The sequence below is a fragment of the Plasmodium reichenowi genome, chromosome 10, assembly GCF_001601855.1.
Source record: "Plasmodium reichenowi strain SY57 chromosome 10, whole genome shotgun sequence".
NCBI lineage: Eukaryota > Apicomplexa > Aconoidasida > Haemosporida > Plasmodiidae > Plasmodium > Plasmodium reichenowi.
The window spans coordinates 547706-568060 of record NC_033655.1 but is presented as its reverse complement, the minus strand read 5'-3'; the positions used below and the strand labels follow the sequence as shown (position 1 = coordinate 568060).

Sequence of the window (20355 nt, the reverse complement as noted above, 5' to 3'; positions counted from 1 at the left end):
TTTCTTTTTTTTTAATCATTCCATTTTAGAGATAAAATAAATGTACTAAGTATATATTAGTCTTAATAAAATATGAAAAACAAAAAAAAAATAAAAATATATACATATATATATATATATATATATATATGTTCTGAAATGCAAATAACACAAAAATGAAGCAGTTATAAAATAACTTTATACATTTATATTCGTCGCATTACCTAGAATATGGTTTATTATTATTTTTTTTTTTTGTTTACTTATTTTATTTTATATATATATATATATATATATATAATTTTTTTTTGGAGGGGGAGACGAGTATATAATTATATTTTGTTCACGTTATACAATACCATCTTACACATAAGAACAATAATTCGTATTTCAATATTTTTGTGTGTATATAAAATTATGTTTAACACTGTAAGTATTATTATATATACATTAATTGTTTCTTAAATAAATTAATTAGAAAGAATATATATATATATATATATTATACATACAATTAACCAGCTTTATACTTTTTTATACAATTGTATGATATTTTATCCACATATAGTATAGTTCTTTACGTTTAATTATATATAAGAAGAGTACTGAATATGTGCAATATATATATATATATATATATATATATATATATATGTATTTATTAATTTATTTATTTTCTTATTTTTTATTTCATTATTAAAAAGATGTTTTACATGTTCGAATTATTAACCAAAAAATGAAATATTATAAAAATAATAAAACAAAAAGGCACATATATATATAATATAGTGAATAGTTACTTTTAGATATAAATAAATATAATACAAATAAATTTGAAAATATAGATGTATGCACAAAACTAAAATAAAGAAGGGCCAATATATATTTTGATCATTGTATTGATATATATATGTATATAATTCACACAAAAATATGTTCATGAATTTTTTTTTTAAAGATATATATATTATATATATATATATTAATTCAATTGAAAAAATTCAAAAATTATATAAATATCTAAAACACTTGGATCTAATTTTAAAATAACAAATAAATAAAAAATGTATATATATATATATATATATATATATATATAAAGGATGAAAACAAATTATTTTGTTTTCCTTCGGTTCGCCAAGAAACCAATTAATTAAAAAGGAAGTAAAATATGAATAATTATCCAAATATATATATATATATATATATATAAATGATTTTTTTTTATTTCTTATCATGAAACATTTTTTATAAGAATTAAATATACATATGTATATATTTAATTATAGTATAGTTCATCTTTTGTATCAAAACCAAGTGGAGGTGAATCTTGGGTTCGCTTTGTCAAAATTTCTACCCCGTTGTTAGTAATTAATAAAGTGTGTTCAAACTGAGCTGATAATTTTCCATCTGATGTTGCACTTGTCCATTGATCTGGCCATAATACATCACTATAATGTCCTTGATTAATCATAGGTTCAATAGTAAAAACATGACCTGGTTTCATTATACCTACTGCTTTATTTTTTTTAAAATGAGGTATGGTTGGATTACTGTGAAATAGTTTTCCAACACCATGTCCTGAATAGGAACGAACAACTGAGAAGTTTTTTTTTGATACATATGCATCTATTAAAGTTCCAATATTTTTATAAAACATTCCAGGTTTACATTTTTTAATAGCTTCCATTAAAGAAAAATAACAAGTCTCTACTAATTCTTTACCTTCTTTTGGTACATCATTTATATCTCCAACAAAATAAGTTTCATTTAAATCTGAATGTACACCTTTATAAAAAACACTAATATCAATATTTATTATATCACCGGATTTTAATGGTCTATAATCTGGTATCCCATGACATACAATTTCATTCACAGAAGTACAACACGATTTTGGAAATTTATAATAATTTAAAGTTGATGGATATGCATTATTTTTAATTATAAATTCGTGAACTTTTCTATCTATTTCATCAGTGGTAACTCCTGGTGAAACTAACGTATGAGCATAGTCTAAGGTTTTTCTTCCTAATATACAAGCTTCTCTAATTCTTTGTATTTCTTCTTCATTATTTACATAAATATCACTTTTTCTCTTATATATTAATTCCGATTCTGGAATAGAACTAACTGCATAATCAGGTCGTTCGATATGTGAGGGCACATGATTAATTTTAGATAAAGGCCATGGTCGCACATCTCCTGTGAATTTAAAATTAACAAAGTTTTTTAAATGGTCATCATAAACCCAATATTTTCTATTAGTAGGATCAAAATTTTCTGGTGATAAATGTTTTTTAACTATAGTCTTCAAATGATCTTCTTTTTCATTATTTTCCTTATTCATATTTTCATGTATCTTTTGATGTTCTTTCCAAGAACCCTTAAAACATTCTTGACTACAAAAATAACTAAATATTTTATTTTTTAAACATATAGGGCAACTTAATTTTTTAATTAATACTTTTTTGCATCCACTACACAAATTTTCTTCATTTTTTTTTTCAAAATTTTCATTTAAATTTAAAGTCTCATTTATCTGTGTATCTAAATTATTATTATTATTATTATTATTACTATTTCCTTTAATACAATATTCATCATTTTTGACATGTTTATTTATTTCATTCATAGTATCATTTTCATTATTATTATTATAATGAACAGATTTAACATTATCATTTATTTCATGATCTTTCAAATTTACTCCATTTAATAAACTATTTTTATTCTTGGAAACATTATTCTTATTATCATCTGAATTTATTTTTATATTTTCAATTTGTTTTTCTATATCATCAATATTTGCCATAATGGAATTTAATTTACATATATATTTGTTTTATTTTATTTTTTAAATAGTATTGTTCTTTTTATATATTTTTCTTCAAAGGAAGAAATGTAAAACTTTTTTTTTTTTCATTTGTGAAAGAAGCATTTTTCACATTTAAAAATCTGTAATATATATATATATATATATATATATATAGATAAGTTAAAAAATTAAAAAAGATAGAATAAAATAGAAAATAATTTTATAAATAAATATATAATATGATATATATAATAATATAGATTTATATTACATATGTCATATTATATTATATATATATATATATATATATATTGTATATATAAATAAAGTGAATATATAATATATTATATATAATATAATAAATTTTTTTTTTTTTTATAACACTCTTAAAATATAAAATTCAGAATTTCATCTGTTCATAACTATATTCATAGAATATATTCTTTTTTTTTTGGAATTTTTTTTATTTCTTTTTGTTTTGTTTTTTATTTTTTATTTAATAATTTATAATTCATAAAACACAATTCTTTTTTTTTTTTTATAATATATTTGTTTTTTTCTCCCTATATATAATATATTATATATTTATTTTTTTTTTCACATTTGGAATTTTCTTGTATTTATCAAAATTCATATAACATATAAATAATATGTATCTATATATATATGTATATGTGGTTATAAAAATGAAATGAATCTTTTCCTTTTTATATGTATAACATTATTTATATATTTAGATAAATTTCATTTACCTAATTCATTAAAGTATAATTTCAAAAGGAGTTTATTATTAAAATTAGGACATCAACAAACAATTCTTTCTAAAAATAGTGAAGCCACAAAAAGTGGGGGAATGTTTTTTATACGAAATTCATTTCTTTATAGAAATAAGAATTTTCTTAAAAGTACGAATTACAAAAAAGAAAAATTACATACATATTATTTTCTTCTATACCATTTAATAAATAAATATATAAATATATACATATATATTGTATATTATTCCATATATATTTTTATATAATTTTTTTTTTTTTTACGAATCCTTTTTTTATTTCTTCAATATACATGTTATTGTCATTTATCCTTTCATTTGTCGACTATTTTATTTGTATATTTTGTTTTTCATACCTCTAAATAAATTGGAGTGGTTGCATTTTACAATTCATAATTTTATTTCTCCTTATAATGGACTATATATATACATATATATTTATTTTACCTTATAAATAATATTAAAAGTTTTATATATTTTATTATATATATATATATTCTATACATTTATATATACGTGTCAAAAATATAAATGAAAACATACTGTTACTAATATTACATTTTTATATTTACTTAATATATACTTAAATATGCATATATTTTGTTACCTATCTAAAAAAAATGTGTATACATATATTTTTAAATAGTAACTATAAAATGTATGATTTATATATATCAAGTTTATATGCTTTTAAATTAATAAGCAAAATAATAAATAAATAAATAAATAATATTATAAAATATAAATATAAAAATATCATAAAATATATATATATATATATATATATATATATATATATATATATATATATTTTTATTTTTATTTATTTATAATTTTTTCTTCTCATTTTAAGTAGATAAATACATATTTAAAAGATTATTTCATTCGAAAATGGATAATGCTAATAAATTACCAAAATGGAATCAACCCTCAAAAGAAGGAAAGAAAATAACTAACTTGTTTGTGAACAATTCTTTGACACATAGCAAAGTGGAATTTATACCTCAGGTAAACTTATAAATTCTTGTATTATATTGTAATATATATATATATATATATATATATGAAAAATATTTTTATATATTATATTTCACTTTATTTTGTTTTTACATCTTTTATGATATATATGTATATATATATTTTTTTTTTATAATTCAGGAGGGAAATAAAATAAAGTGGTATGCTTGTGGTCCAACCGTTTACGATGCTGCTCATTTGGGACATGCGAGAACATATGTTAGCTTTGATATTATAAGAAGAATTTTAGTTAATTATTTCAAGTATGATGTATTTATGGTAATAAACATAACGGATATTGATGATAAGATAATTAAGAGAAGTGTAGAAGAAAAAATTGGTTTTACTGAATTAGCTAGAAAATGGGAATATGAATTTTGGGAAGACATGAAAAGTTTGAACGTTCTTTTACCAACAGCTATTACTAGAGTAAGTGAATATGTAGGTGATATTGTAAAATATATAGAAAAAATTATTGAAAATAAATATGCTTATGTAAGTGAAGAAGGGAGTGTATATTTTGATATTGATGAATTTAAAAAAAGTGAAAAACATTTTTATGCACGTATGGAACCTTTATCTGTAAAGGATGAAAATAAAATATTAGAAGGGGAAGGAGATTTAGGAGTAATTTCAAAGAAGAAAAAAAATGCATACGATTTTGCATTATGGAAATCCTCTAAACCAAATGAACCACATTGGGATTCCCCATGGGGAAAGGGAAGACCTGGTTGGCATATTGAATGTTCAACTATGGCTAGTAATATATTAGGAGATGTTTTAGATATTCATAGTGGAGGAATTGATTTAAGATTTCCTCATCATGATAATGAACTAGCTCAAAGTGAAGCTTTCTTTGATCATAGTCAATGGGTAAATTATTTTTTACATTCAGGACATTTACATATTGAAGGTTTAAAAATGTCCAAATCGTTAAAAAATTTCATAACAATAAAAAATATGTTAACAAAATACACTTCGAATCAAATTCGTATATTATTTCTTCTTAATAAGTGGGATAATTTTATGAATTATAGCCCTAATGGAGAAAGCATGGTACAATGTATTGAAATTGATAAATCATTTACCAACTTCTTTGCCATAATTCTCATGAAAATCAAAAATTTTGATCTGAATAGTTGTAACTTATATTGGAGTGATGCAGATAACAAATTAAATTTATTATTTAGACAAACAAAAAACAAAATCCATGAACATTTTCTTGATAATTTTAATACACCTGATGCTCTTTTAGCTATTCAAAAATTAATTACAGAAATAAATATATATATGGATAAGGAAAAAATACAAATCGGATTACTTTTAGAAATAAAGCATTATATTAATTTCATTTTTGATACGTTTGGATTGATATATGGTGATGCACCTAAAGGAAAATATGACAAATTTGATGAACTCTTACAAACACTTGGTACCTATAGAAGAAATATTAGAATAAACTTACAAAGCAATGCAAAATTAATTCGAAATATTTTAAAAGAAAAAAACAAAAAAAATGATTTAGATCCTGTTGCTGCACAAGAAAAAAGTGAACTACTACACTCCGAATTTATAAATAATATAAAAGCAAACAATGAACTTTTATTAAAAGAATGTGATTTATTAAGAGATCAACACTTATTAAACATGGGTATTCTAATTGATGATAGACCTAACAACGAATTTGTTATAAAAATTATAGATGATAATCAATTGCAACAAGAAAAAAATAAGAGAGAGCAAGAATTAAGTAAAAAAATGGCTGGAGATCAAAAAAAGGGTAATCAAAATGAAAAGAGAGAATAATAAAGAATATATATAGTATAATTAAATAAATGAATGAGAAGACCATAAATTAAAAAAAATTAAAATGAATTAATATGCATAAATTTATTTGTTATTAAATTTATGGAATAATAATAAGGTAAATTTATATATATATATATATATATATATATATATATATATATATATGTATATTTGTTTTAATATATTATTTTTTTTCTTTTTTTTTTTTAAATCTCACCCATTCCTTATTGTCCTAATATAAAATGCTTAATATATGTACATATTATATATATATATTTATATATTAGAAAAAAAAGAAAACTTTTTTTTAATTACATTTTTATATTATTATATATATATATATATATATATATCTTACAAGTCATATATATTTTTATTAATTATCTATTTAATGAATGTGATTTATTTGTTATAATTTTAGCATATTAAAATGTTGTATAATGCTAATAAATATTATTATTAAAATAATAATATTATTATTATTATACATATAAAATAATTTTAATAATCACCTTTTGAATATGTTTTTTAAAAATATTAGTTCTTTTAATTTATTTTATTCTTTTTTTTTTTTTTTTTTTTTAATATAATTATAAAAATTCAAACCTGAAGATTTACATTTTATAATATTCATGAACATTTAATTAAATTCTAATTTTAAAATATTTATTGAGTTCATTTTTTTAATAAGAAATTGTTTTAATACTTAGGATTATGTATAAAATGATATAATTTATTTTTTATAATGACAGTATATAGGATATAATTTGTATATATAATAACTTGAGAAAGAAAAAAAAAAAATAAAATATTGCATTATGATAAATTCGCAATGGGCAATTTTGTGTTTGTTTAATTTTTTATGATATATATATAATATATATATAGGAAAATAATATTCCATATATATAAAAAAAATAAATAATATATTATATATATATATATTTATATATATATATATATTTTTTTTTTATGGTATGATGCTTTCTTTTAATTCAGTTATGTTTTATTTTTGTTAAAAAATGGCTGAAAGGAAGGTTTTGAATAAATATATCCCACCGGATTTTGATCCGGATAAGTTAATGGAAAGTAAGAAATTGTTAAAAAAAATAGAAAAGAGAAAGAATAGGAACAAGAATAAGACTAAAAAGAAATTAATGAATATAAGAATGATGTATCCATTTACTTTGAAATGTAATAAATGTAAAACGTTTACGTACGTTGGTACAAAATTTAATTCAAGAGTCGAAAAATTAAAAGATGAAACTTATTTGAATATACCAATATGGAAATTTTATGGAAAATGTCAAGAATGTAAAAATGAAATTATATTTAAAACAGATCCTAAGAATGGTGATTATTTATTAATAGCTGGAGGTACACGAACCTATGATGCACATAAAGAACAAGAATTAGCAGATGATTATTATAGAAATAGTAATGTTAAAGATGAAGATAAAATTAAAAATACAGAAAAACAATCATATAATGCCATGTTAGAATTAAAAATGAATGAACAATTAGAAGAATTACAAAATGTGAATAAAAGACATTTAGATAAATTTAGTAGTATAAATAAAGCTTTAAATCGTTTATATGAAAAAAGCGAATTAGAAAATAAAGAAAACAATTTCTTTATGAATAATCTAGACTCCGAGGATGAAAAGGCATTTTTTAGTTTACTTAATAAAAGTAGGTCGTCTAAAGATCATATAGGGGACAATTTGAACAAATATAATCCATCAAATAATAATTGGGTAAATAAAAATATAGAAAAGGATAATATTATAATAGAAGAAGTAGAACTTGATGATAATAAAAATAACAATGAAGAAGTAAATGAATATATAAGTGAAGGTGAAGGTGAACATTCAGATGGAGATAATACCAATGAAGTTAATGAATCATTTTCAGATTTATTATTAAAAAAGAAAAAAAATAGATATGAAAAAGAAAATACAGTAAAAATTAAACAAGGAAATATTGATACTGAAGAGAAACCCAAAGATAATCAACAAGACAAAACAAATAATAACTCTTTTAAAAATACGATAAGTAATAATAGTGCATCATTTTCAAATATAATTCATAAACCATTGTTTAATAAAATAAATAAAGAAACAAATTTTAATTTTGTAATAAAGAAAAAAGAAAATTTTCAAAGTCTTTTGAGTGAATATAATTCAGATAATTCCAATGAATCAGATAAATGAACCAAATATAGAGCAAAAATATGATACATTGATAATTTTATCATTCTTATGCTTATTTTTTTTGTACACAATATATACATATATATATATATATATATATGTATATACTTTTTTTGTTTATTTAATACAAATAAATATTTAATTTTTTATTGTTAATATATATATATATATATATCAAATATAGAATCTCAAATTGAATATAATTATGTATTGTTTATAATCATAAATGCAAAACTATACATATATATATTAAAAAATTTCACTTTTTAATTAAAAAAAAATTAAAATAAAACAATATCACAAATTATTTTAAAAGAAATATAAATAATATTCTATGTCATATATATATATATATTTTAATTAACTAAACATTAAAAGAAGAAAAAAAAAAAATTATTAATATGTTGTGTATACAAAATTTAAAATTTGTCAACATTAAATTTTATTATTAAAAATTTTATTTATTTGTCATTTGGTTGTATTCTATTATATCTTTCGTAATTCCAATTTTTCAAGAAATAAGCAGGTAAATAGCAATCGTTACATTTTAAAAATTCATTTTTAACTGTATCTTTTATTGAACCGATGGAAGAATATCCATGATCATATAAAATACAATAGTTAAATTTAAAATAAAGAATAAATGTCCATATGGCACCATATGTCCAATAAAAGACAGGATTAACATATAAATATGGCGGTAATCCTCTTGAACTAACATTTAAAATTTGTAATTTTTCAGTATTCGTATCATTAAATCTTGTACCATTAATAAAAGCTAATGTAGAATAAAATATAGTTGAATCAATAGAATTTGTTTTTAATTGATCTATAATAGTAATTTGATATTTTTTTTGTACGCTTTCTATAAAATTAGTAATACCATTTTTCCAAGTTCCTTTGATTATACTTATATGAAAATCAAACATAAAAGCACTTTCATTTAAAAATTGATAAACCTCAGGAAATTCATTCATTTCATCTTTAAAATAAATAAGTTGTGGTTTTTTTCTTTTGATATTCATATCCTTAAGATATTTTGCATATGCACACCGAAATAAATGTAAAATAACAACAGCATCCTTTCCACCATTAAATGATAAAAAGACATTGCTCTCTTTACATAAACGGAAAATATCATAAATATAATCTATACCCGTCATTATATCTTCCGATAATTCCATCACTTTTTTTTTTAATATAAATTCATCATTATAATAATTTATTATATCATAATTATACATATTTGCCTTAATCATATCCTTATTTCTAATAACATTTTTTGTTTCCCTCTGAACATGGGTCATATTGTTATTAATTAACTCTTTATTCTGTTCATTTAATTTACTTTTTTCAATCAAATGATCATTATATAAATTTTCTATCCTTTCATATAACATCAATGAATTTGAATAATCATTCCATACATCATTGTCTTTGCTATCCATTATTATATATTAAAAAAAAAAAAAAAAAATTTTTTTTTTTTTTTTTTTTTTTTTTTTTGGGGATATATTGGCATATAATGAAAATTTTTTATTATCTTAAAATTATTTTAAAAGAACTTTAATTAACATATTTTTAATAATTTCAAACTGTAAAATTAAAAATATTTCATGCATATAATTAAAAAATAAATAATATATATTATTATATTATATTATATCATATTATATTTATTTATTATATATAATGGATATACGTCGGAAAAAATAAAATAAAATAATTTTGGAACTAAAAAGAAATTGACGAAATATATTTCTAACATAACCTTAAGTAATCTTTTAATTTCAAAAGTATAAATCAAAATATAAATTCAATATATTATATAAAAATAACACAAATACTTATGTAACCTCGAGTGTATATATATATATATATATATATATATATATATTGTGAAAATATAACATAATAATAAATAGATTATCCTACATAAAGTTATATATGTAATTTTAAAGAAAAGTACACATTTATTAATTATTCCAAATTATTATAAATTAATTTAAACAGGGCAATTGTGGAAGTGTAAAAATGCAAAATATAATTAGGATTATAATAAATATATTTACAATTTATTTAGGAACATACATTTTGAAGATATAAATAAATAAATATATATATTATATACATATATATTTATATATATTTATATATATTTATATATATTTTTAGAAAAGTGAAAAATAAAATAATGCATTAAAATAAACAAACATATATATATATATATATATATATATATATTTGTCATAGAATAAAATATTTAAATGCATAATGGATATTTAGTAATGATTTAATATCATATGTTAATATATACTTTCATTTTTTCTTTTTTTTTTGTCGGTTTTTAAATAGTATAGTGTACCCTTTTTTTTTTTTATTCAAAAATGTCAACTTGTTAATTACCATCAAAGGTATCATAATTCTTTATATAACACTTCATTTATGACAAAGGTAAATCTAATGGTTATATAAACATATATATAGGGAAAAAAAAAAAAAGAAAAAAAAAAAAGAACGATTTAAAATATATTTCTTCTAATTTGTTTTATTTTCATATTTTTAATGACACCATTTGCACATATTAATATATTTTGAACATGTCCTATTTAATCATTCTTTTTTATGTAGAAAAAAAGAAAAAGAAAAATACATGAAAAAAAAACATCAATATTATATAAATTTTCATTTAAAATAAATATTCACATAGAATACATAAACGCGCATATATTAATATTAGGAAAGATAGAGAAATATTTGTTTTGAAATAATCATAGAAATTATATTTTTATTAGTTTCATTGTATATATAATATTAACATGTATGTAATTCTTATATAAAGTAATAAAAAAATATGTAACTATATATGCAGTATTTTAATTCTTTTTATAATATATATTTTTTTAAATTTAATAAAACATAGGTTAACTTTATTTATTTCGTTTCTTAATATTTTAACATTGTTTATTTCTATAACAAATGTATCAAATTTGAATAAATAGACAATATTTGATATTCCTATATATTAAATAAGTTTTTGTGAATAAAAATTCTACAAATATAATGATATATAATATATATATATATATATATATGTATGTGTGTATATATGATAAATCCGTTATGTTATTTATTGTGTTCCTCTTATTCCTTTGTCAAATTCAAAAAAAAAAAAAAAAGAATGATATCATAAAACCTTATTTATAAGTCTTTTAAAGGTTCCAAAAATTTTAATTATATATTTATTTTGTGCTAACGAAAAATATATAACAAAAATGACGATAGAATTTTTCTGATTCTTATTACAAGAGTTATAAATATAATTATATTTAGTTATTATATTAAAACGTATTTCTTTCCATTATTCTTATATATATATATATAATTATTAATACTTTTTTTTTTTTGTAATTTTTGTATTTCTTATTAAAAAAATAAAATTTTATATAAAAAAAAAAGCATACATTTAAATAACACAAAATTGTAAAATGGTAATGTAATAAATTTATATTGTTCTTGTAAGGTGTGTAATGAAAACAGAAAAAGTATACATATAAATACATATTTTACATGTATAATATATATATATATATCATGTAAGCATAAAAAAAAAAAAAAAAATACAATTTTCTTGCACTTTGTTGCATTGTAATTTTCTTATTTAACAAGTACATGTACATTCTCAATAAATAAAAATTTATTAAAAAAAAATAACATTATATCTTTATATATATATATATGTTTCCTACCAAAATACATATTTTATATTTAACATAGAAATATATTTTATTTTAAACATAATTAAAAAAATAAAATAATATAAAAAAAATAATTTTAATTGTTTAAGAGCATGTTCTTATTATTGTAGAAAAAAATATATTTTTCATTTTTCTTTTTTTTTTGTTTTTTCGGTTTTCTATAAATTTTGTGAAATAACAAAAATATTAAATACATTTAACAATTAATTGTTTATTTATTTTTCCGCCTTGCAGAAACATTCTTAAAATTTTTTAAGAGTTTCGTATATATAAATATATATATATACATACATACATATATATTTTTGTGTCTGCATTAAAGAATACTTTGTAACTTTTTATTTTTTATTTCATTTTTATTGTGTTACTAATATTTGCAGATAAATATATAACTTTATCTTTTTATTTATAATAGATTTTTTGTTGTATTTTTTTTTTCGTTTCTTTCTTTTTTTGTTTGTTTGTATCTTTTTAGTACCCATATTCTATTTTTTTTTTTTTTTTTTATTAAATATATTGATTTCTTATTTTTTTTTTTTTATCATACATTAAAATTAAAAAGACATTCACGCATTTTCATCTTAACATTTTATTATTTGGTTATATACAAAAATTTTTTAGACATTGCAACATTCTTATATTTTTTTTCTTTTGGCATGCGTAACGAAACAAACAAATAAAAATAATAAAAAAAAAATAGATAAATAAATATATATATATATATATATATATATTCATTTATCGTTGCATTAAAAAAATAGGAATGTATCCATACTTGTAACAACTCCACTTTTATATTAATATTAGCTCTTTTGTTAAACACTTGTTTATAATTCTGTATTAATTTATTTTCCCCTTTTTATTTTTCTGTCACCTTATTTTGTTTTTCTATATATTATATATGTATTCCTTGTATATATTAAAAAATTATCATAATATAGTGAAATAACCAAAAAAATAAAAAAAATATAAAAAAAAAAAAGAATTCTATTAATATACCAACATTAAGGAACAATTTATACATATCCGATACAGGATATTTAAAAATAATAAAAAAAAAAAAAAAAAAAAACCGAAATGATGTTTTTTAATTTAAATAAAGATTCCAATAAAAACGATGATTTTTCCTTGGAAAGTACATCAAACAATTTTGGCTCAAAAGAAATGAATATAATTTCTGATGTTATAAATCGTGATACAAAAGGTATTCTAAATGATCACTTAGTAACAAGGGGAGATAAAATAGGAGAAGAAAATCATATGAACATAAATTACTGTTTCTCTGATTCTCCATCTAATGGTATCGATGAAAAAGTAAAAAATTTGGAAATGGATTATGTATTAAAATCTTCAATTAATAAAGTAGGTTCAAACAGTATTGTCCTTTCGAAGGATGAAGAAGAAGTTTTTTATGGGAATACTGAAGATATTTCAGTTCTAAAAAAAAATAATAATAATAATAATAATATAACGAAATCTCATGAAGAAACAAATGTACATAATCTTGCTATGAAAAATGATTCAAATAAGGTCGAAAATGATAAAATAGGAAATATGGTGCAATTTAACAGAAGTATAGTTCCTATAAGTAATGATGAGTATATGAAACAAAATGAATGTCATATGAATATTTGTAAAGATGATAATATAAATTATGAAGAAAAGAAGGATAATTATCCAATTAATACTATATCATATAACAAAAACTTCAATTTCGATGAAATTAATAAGAATTCTAACAAAGAAATGAATAAAAAGGAACCATTTGATGATGATGTAATAGATAAAGAAAAGAAGAATTTTGAGAAATTTTCCTTTTCGAAAGGATTTCAAAAGGATACCCTTGAAGCAGAAGACAAAAATCAAATAAATAAAAATGAATATGATGAATACATTCCAAAATACAATAGCAATATTTATAAAATGGTTGAACAAGATGCTGGTAATGTACACACTAACAATAGGGCCCAAAATTCGAATGAACCTATGAATGAAAACAAACAACCAATAGTTCGTAATAAATTATTGGATGAATTAAATTATAGTAACAAAAAAAGTCATTCATCCTTATTTGATAATAAAGAGAAAATGATAGATATTTCATTAATAGCTGATAGAGCAAAGAAAAATATATTTCCAGAAATGATTTCTCATTCAAATAATATACATACTAATTTTGAAATGACTTCAACAAAACATGAAATGAATAGTGACTATATAACAAAGGAAGAGGATGATAAGTATACATTTCATACACTTAAAGAAAGAATTGAAGATAATAAATATAATATGGATGATACATATAAAGAATTAGATTTGGAACATGATAATAATGTTTTGGATGAATATAATAGTAGAAACAGTTCTCCTGAAATCGATCAAATATTTAGTAAATATAAAATAGAGGTATCTAATTTATCCAAATATTTTGATTTCCATAAGACAGGAAAAAAAGAAAACTCTGAAATTAATTTGGACAACGACAAGGAAAACAACAATAATAACAATAATAATAATATTAAAATTAATGAAAATGAAAATGACAGTGAAAATGATAATGATTTCAATATAAATAAACCATATAAGAGTAATAATGTAAAAGATATGTTAGATTATTATATTAAAGGAAGTGATAATACAATCAATAAGGTGTTGACATATGTGTATCCAAGTAATTTCACTAGTAATTATAATGATTATATACTCAAAGAAGAAGAAAAAATAAAGGAAAAAGAAGAAGAACAAATAGAAAAAAAGAAAAAGAAAGAGAAACTAAAAGGAGAAGAAACTCGTCAAGATTATCATGATGACTATGATAAACAGAGTCAAATGTCCTTCAATAATTTGAATGAATCATCCAATTTAGTTATAAATGAAACTAATTATATAACAGAAGATGTTTTAAAGGATATTCTAAATATGAAAGAAGAAAAGATAAGTTTTGAATATTTTAGAAATTGTTTCAGTGATTTAAATTATGATATTAAGGTATCAGATATACATTTATTATATAATTGTATTAGAGAGCATCAACAACAAAATAATATAAATATAAAAAACGAAGATATTGAAGAAAAAAAAAATGTAAACAATTCTAGTAAAACAAACAATGTGGATGATCATTATATAACTGTTCAAGATATAAGATCTTATATAATTGAAAGAAATTCTAAAAATAATAATTATTACAATGAAATTATTAAGATGGTAGTACATTTTAATAACATATTATTATTAATGTTAAACAATAATGAAACTGAAATGAAAGATAAAATTTTATTTGAATTACTTTCATTAAAATTTGCTTCCATATTTAATGACATATTGCAATTAGATAACAATTTTGATAACCTCATTAAGCATTTAAATGAAATTATAAAACTAATTTTATGTGAAGATTCGAAAAAGAAAAACCTCAGAAATATAATATCCACCTATTTGAACAGCCAAAAAATATTAATTCATAAAAATGATATGTTATCTGAATTAAATAAAACCACGCATAAGAAAATGAAAAAAAAAATTAACAATGAAAAGGAAATAACTAAAGAGAAGAAAAAGAAACTTAATATAATAAATGAAAAAGATAACGAAAAGGATGTTGTTAATCAATTTGTCGATGAAAGTACTAATGAAGAAGAAAAAGATTCAGATAATACTACCTTAAATGATAAAACAAAATCAGATAATAAATCATCGAAAAAGAAAGAAAGCAACACAAAATTAGTTTACAGTTGTGATGAAATGAAAAGAAAATTTAGGAAGAATAGTAAGGTTAAAAAGAATAAAAAGAAAAGATCCACAAGTCATATAAATCTACATAATACTACAGAAATCAATAATGCACAAAATGATACTCAAAATAATACACGCAATTTAACAAAAGATATAATTATGAATGAGATAAAAAATACAAAGGAAATATGTAAAAATGAGAATTTGAAAAAAGAACAAAATACAACATGTTCTAAAAAGAAAAAGAAGAGAACAAGCACACCCTTTTCAAAAGAATTTATTATAACGAGTGATGTAGATAGTAATGAGAAATCAAATGATGAAAAAAACAATTCAGTTCAAGGTAATAATACAGAACAAGTTCCATTAACTAATATAATTGACAATATTAATGAAATAAAGGAAAATCTTATACAGACAACATCCAAAAAATTTGAAGAAAAAAAAGAGCATGTAGATGAAAATAGTGAAGAAAGCCAAAAAAGTAATGAAATAAAAAATATTAGTGAAAATATTTATATTGAAAATAAAAAGAAAATAGAAATAATCAATTGTACGATAAATAATAAAAATAAAGAAAATCATAAAACAGTAATAGAAATAAAAAAACAAGCAGTTCCTCTTAAGAGAAATGATAAATCGATTAATAGCATGGATATTAAAAAGGTTGCACAATTCAAAAATAATAATAATAATAATAATAAACACTTCATGAAAAGTATACCGAATTATATATTTAAAAAAGATATAGAGGAAGAAATTGAAAGAAAAAACATAAATTTTGAAAATAGAACATACAATAGTAATCATATAAAACATCAAATTCATCATATTAATTCACCATATTTTAATGATTATATGAAAAGATTTAGTTCAATAAATAATGGAATCCTTAGACAAGACTTATATCCTATATCACAAAAGAATAACAATAATACTAATATGATACAAAATGAAAGAGTCAATTATATTTTACCTAGTTTTAATAAAAATTTGAGTAATAGTAATAATCATAACAATAATAATATAAATTATGTAAATAACGTAGATAAATATATCAGTGCAAATCATGAACAAATTCCATTACATAATATGACCATTAATAATGAATTCCATAAAATGAGCAATAATAATGTTAATATTAATAAAAATAATGAGATTAGAAGAAGCATGCAACCTTTTAAACAAAATATATATGATAACCAACATTATTATTACCATAACAATCCACATATTCTATCAAATAATAATATTAATAATATTAATAATATTCAAGAAATGAAAGCAAATAATTATTTAAGAAATAATGAACAAATATACAAAAATTTAATGATGAAAAATGCAAATCCAAAATATTATAATACGGAGTATCAATATAATAATCTTTTACAAAATGAAAACAAGATACCATTCATCTCCTCAAGCTCTAAAAGAATTGCAGATCAAATACATATACATAAAAATATTTGCGATCATTTAACTTCAGGAAATATATACAATGGTAAAAAGGAAGTACCTATGTCATTTGATACCAAAGCCTTAATTTTTAATCAAAATAAAAAAGAATTGTTTGAAAGTTGCACTAATGCAAATATAGTAGAAAAGTCTCAAAAAATTACAAGTACGTCGTCAAAAGAAAATATTGAGCTACCAAGTGAACAAAAAGTAAATAGAGAAAACACAATATTAGAAAATGGAAATGAAATCAATGTAAATAGAGAAGATACAATATCAGAAAAGAGGGATGAAAAGAATGTACATAGAGGAGATACAATAATAGAAAATGGAAATGACAAAAGTGTTAACATAAATAAGAATATAATATATAAAGACGATAGTAACGTTATATATAGGAATAATATGAGAAAAGCTACTCCGTTTGAAGGAAAAAGATATAGTATTAGTTATAATAGAATGATGACCCCTAATCTTTATACAGGATTTAAGAGAAATATTAATAACATAAATTATAAAAATAATTTCTTATTAAGTAGTAATGTTTCTAAATGTTCTAATAGATATGTTAGTTCTAAAAGTGACGTACACTCATTAAAAATACAAAATGGAAAATTAATTAATGAAAATATGAAACCATCTAAATTTGAAAAGGATTCATTATTTACATTAAATTTAGAAAAAAATGATACGCAATATAATGAAAATACAAAAAATGAATTGAATAAAAAATCAACATATACTAGATTCACTGAAATATTTACTGATACATTAAAAAATTTTACACTAGGAAATCGTAAATCTTTTAGATCCTCTACGGTTCATGGAACAGTTTCTTCATATAAAAATATAGATGACGATGAAAAGGAAAAAAATTATAAAGGTAATCAATCATTTAATAAAAAGAATTATCAGAAAGAAGGAGGGAAAGAAGAGGGGAATTATAAAAATGATGAAGACATGGAAAATTTAAATGAAAAACAGAAACATGAGATAGAAAAACAGATTGAAGAACAAACAAACGAAGAACAAAAGAACAATAAGGTGGATGATAATTTAATAAAAAGTAGCAATCTAAAAACATTTATAGATCATTTGAATTTCTTTCAAAGTAAATGTAAAGCTAACAAAAGTTCCATGGCAAATATTCGTGAAAAAAAACAAAACCACGAATATGTTAATCAAAAGAATGGAAATGATGACAAGTATGATAATAACAAAATGGAAGACAACATGATGAAATTAAATGAATGTAATAATGAGAGTGGAAAAGCAAATAATGTAAATGAAAAAAAGAATAATAATAATAATAATAATAATAATAGTAATAATATGAATAAATGTTACCTTTCTAATTTAAAAAAGAATGCCGAAAAAATGAATAAAACAAATGATATATTTAATAATATAAGGAATGGTTTAAGTAACGCTATAAATAGTGAAAAGGAAAATGATATAAAGAATGGTAACAATTACATTAATGTTAGTAACAATCGAAATAATGTTAATGTCTCACATAGTCATAATAATCATATGAAACGAGCAAATTATATGATAAACAGTAACAAGACTGTAAATTTTGATAGCGAATTTTCTAAAAATTTATGGAATAGCAACAATAATACGTTAAACACATATAATATGAATGTTCAGAATTTTAATATTAATAATAAGAAGAATTCGAATGTACAAGTATTAAATAATATAGGTCAATCTTCATTTAATGATCAACATGTAAACTCTCAAATTGGTACTTTGAATAACACAATGGGAGAGTTTTTTTTCCCATTTCAAAAAAGACACAGTACCTTGCATAGCCGTTCTTCAATAAAAAATACTTTAGATAATGATAAGAAAAAAATAGCTAATCTGAAAATAAAAGAGAATGATATGATTATGTATGATATTAATAGAAATGAAAATTCTTTTTCAAATGAAAATAAACATATTTTTATTAGTGAAAAAGTAAGTTCCATGTCACAAAATAATAAAGAATTCCATCCCAATGTTTGTAATAATAATAAAAGTATTAGCAACAATAACAATACTAATACATATATGAATGAATATAATAATATGAAAAGGAACACCTTTTTTACAAACCCTTTTACGGAAGGAGAACAAATACAAAATAATAACAGAAATGTTGATATAAATAATAATGAATATTTAAATAAAACCAAATTAGCTAGCTGTGGAAATTATTCATCCTTTAAAGAAAAAATAACTTCGATACATAAAAATATTGTTCCAACAAAAAATTTCTATTTATTTAATTCACAAGACAAGAGTAATCATAACTGCATTTTAAAAACTTGTTCTTTACATAAAAATAATGTAACTGAAGATGAACATGAAAATAAGATAAACAATGAAAAGGGAGAAAATTTGATGAAGGACACAAAAAATTTATATCATGATAATGAAAATAATCATATATCTAGCAATTTTGTAAATTCATATAAACAACAGAGTTCTTCTAATAACATGAAAGTTATGCAATGTGAAGATGAAAATAATTTATCTATAGAACAAATTATGAAAATACCTGGAGTAAAATTGGGAAGAAATTATATTCAAGACATGGATATATGCTCTGATTGGTTAAAATTTAATGATTATGATAAAAAAGTAATTGAAGAATCTTTAAAAAATAGTTTAGCTGATAAAAATTATCAAAACTTTCTTGATACTACACAATTCAAGAATACCTTTTTTTCAAATATGTGATGAAATTATAAAAAGTTTATAAAATTGATAATCAATTTTTTTTTTTTTTTTTTTTTTTTTTTTTAC

The 20355-nt window shown here is 20.0% G+C and overlaps 5 protein-coding genes across 6 annotated transcripts; 3 read left to right on the top strand and 2 right to left on the bottom strand.

The window, feature by feature from the left end:
• Positions 1-1258: 1258 nt before the first annotated feature.
• On the bottom strand, positions 1259-2794 carry PRSY57_1014700 (methionine aminopeptidase 1b, putative; the record flags this gene model as incomplete). The annotated part of the gene is made up of 1 exon (XM_012907736.2): positions 1259-2794. One exon carries the CDS (start codon positions 2792-2794, stop codon positions 1259-1261), a length of 1536 nt encoding a protein of 511 aa, XP_012763190.2.
• A 694-nt stretch (positions 2795-3488) lies between these two features.
• PRSY57_1014600 (cysteine--tRNA ligase, putative) lies at positions 3489-6395 on the top strand (the record flags this gene model as incomplete). 2 transcript variants are annotated; one of them, XM_020114865.1, is made up of 3 exons in its annotated part: positions 3489-3702; positions 4429-4580; positions 4731-6395. In XM_020114865.1, the coding sequence occupies 3 exons, from the start codon at positions 3489-3491 to the stop codon at positions 6393-6395; spliced, it is 2031 nt and encodes a 676-aa protein (XP_019970411.1). The 2 variants fall into 2 exon arrangements, with proteins under 2 accessions (XP_019970411.1, XP_012763189.2); XM_012907735.2 differs by having other exon boundaries at positions 4426-4580.
• A 1025-nt stretch (positions 6396-7420) lies between these two features.
• Positions 7421-8611, top strand: PRSY57_1014500 (conserved protein, unknown function; the record flags this gene model as incomplete). The annotated part of the gene is made up of 1 exon (XM_012907734.2): positions 7421-8611. The coding sequence occupies one exon, from the start codon at positions 7421-7423 to the stop codon at positions 8609-8611; it is 1191 nt and encodes a 396-aa protein (XP_012763188.2).
• A 461-nt stretch (positions 8612-9072) lies between these two features.
• On the bottom strand, positions 9073-10059 carry PRSY57_1014400 (FAD synthetase, putative; the record flags this gene model as incomplete). The annotated part of the gene is made up of 1 exon (XM_012907733.2): positions 9073-10059. One exon carries the CDS (start codon positions 10057-10059, stop codon positions 9073-9075), a length of 987 nt encoding a protein of 328 aa, XP_012763187.1.
• Positions 10060-13446: 3387 nt separating this feature from the next.
• On the top strand, positions 13447-20289 carry PRSY57_1014300 (hypothetical protein; the record flags this gene model as incomplete). The annotated part of the gene is made up of 1 exon (XM_012907732.2): positions 13447-20289. The coding sequence occupies one exon, from the start codon at positions 13447-13449 to the stop codon at positions 20287-20289; it is 6843 nt and encodes a 2280-aa protein (XP_012763186.2).
• Positions 20290-20355: the final 66 nt, after the last annotated feature.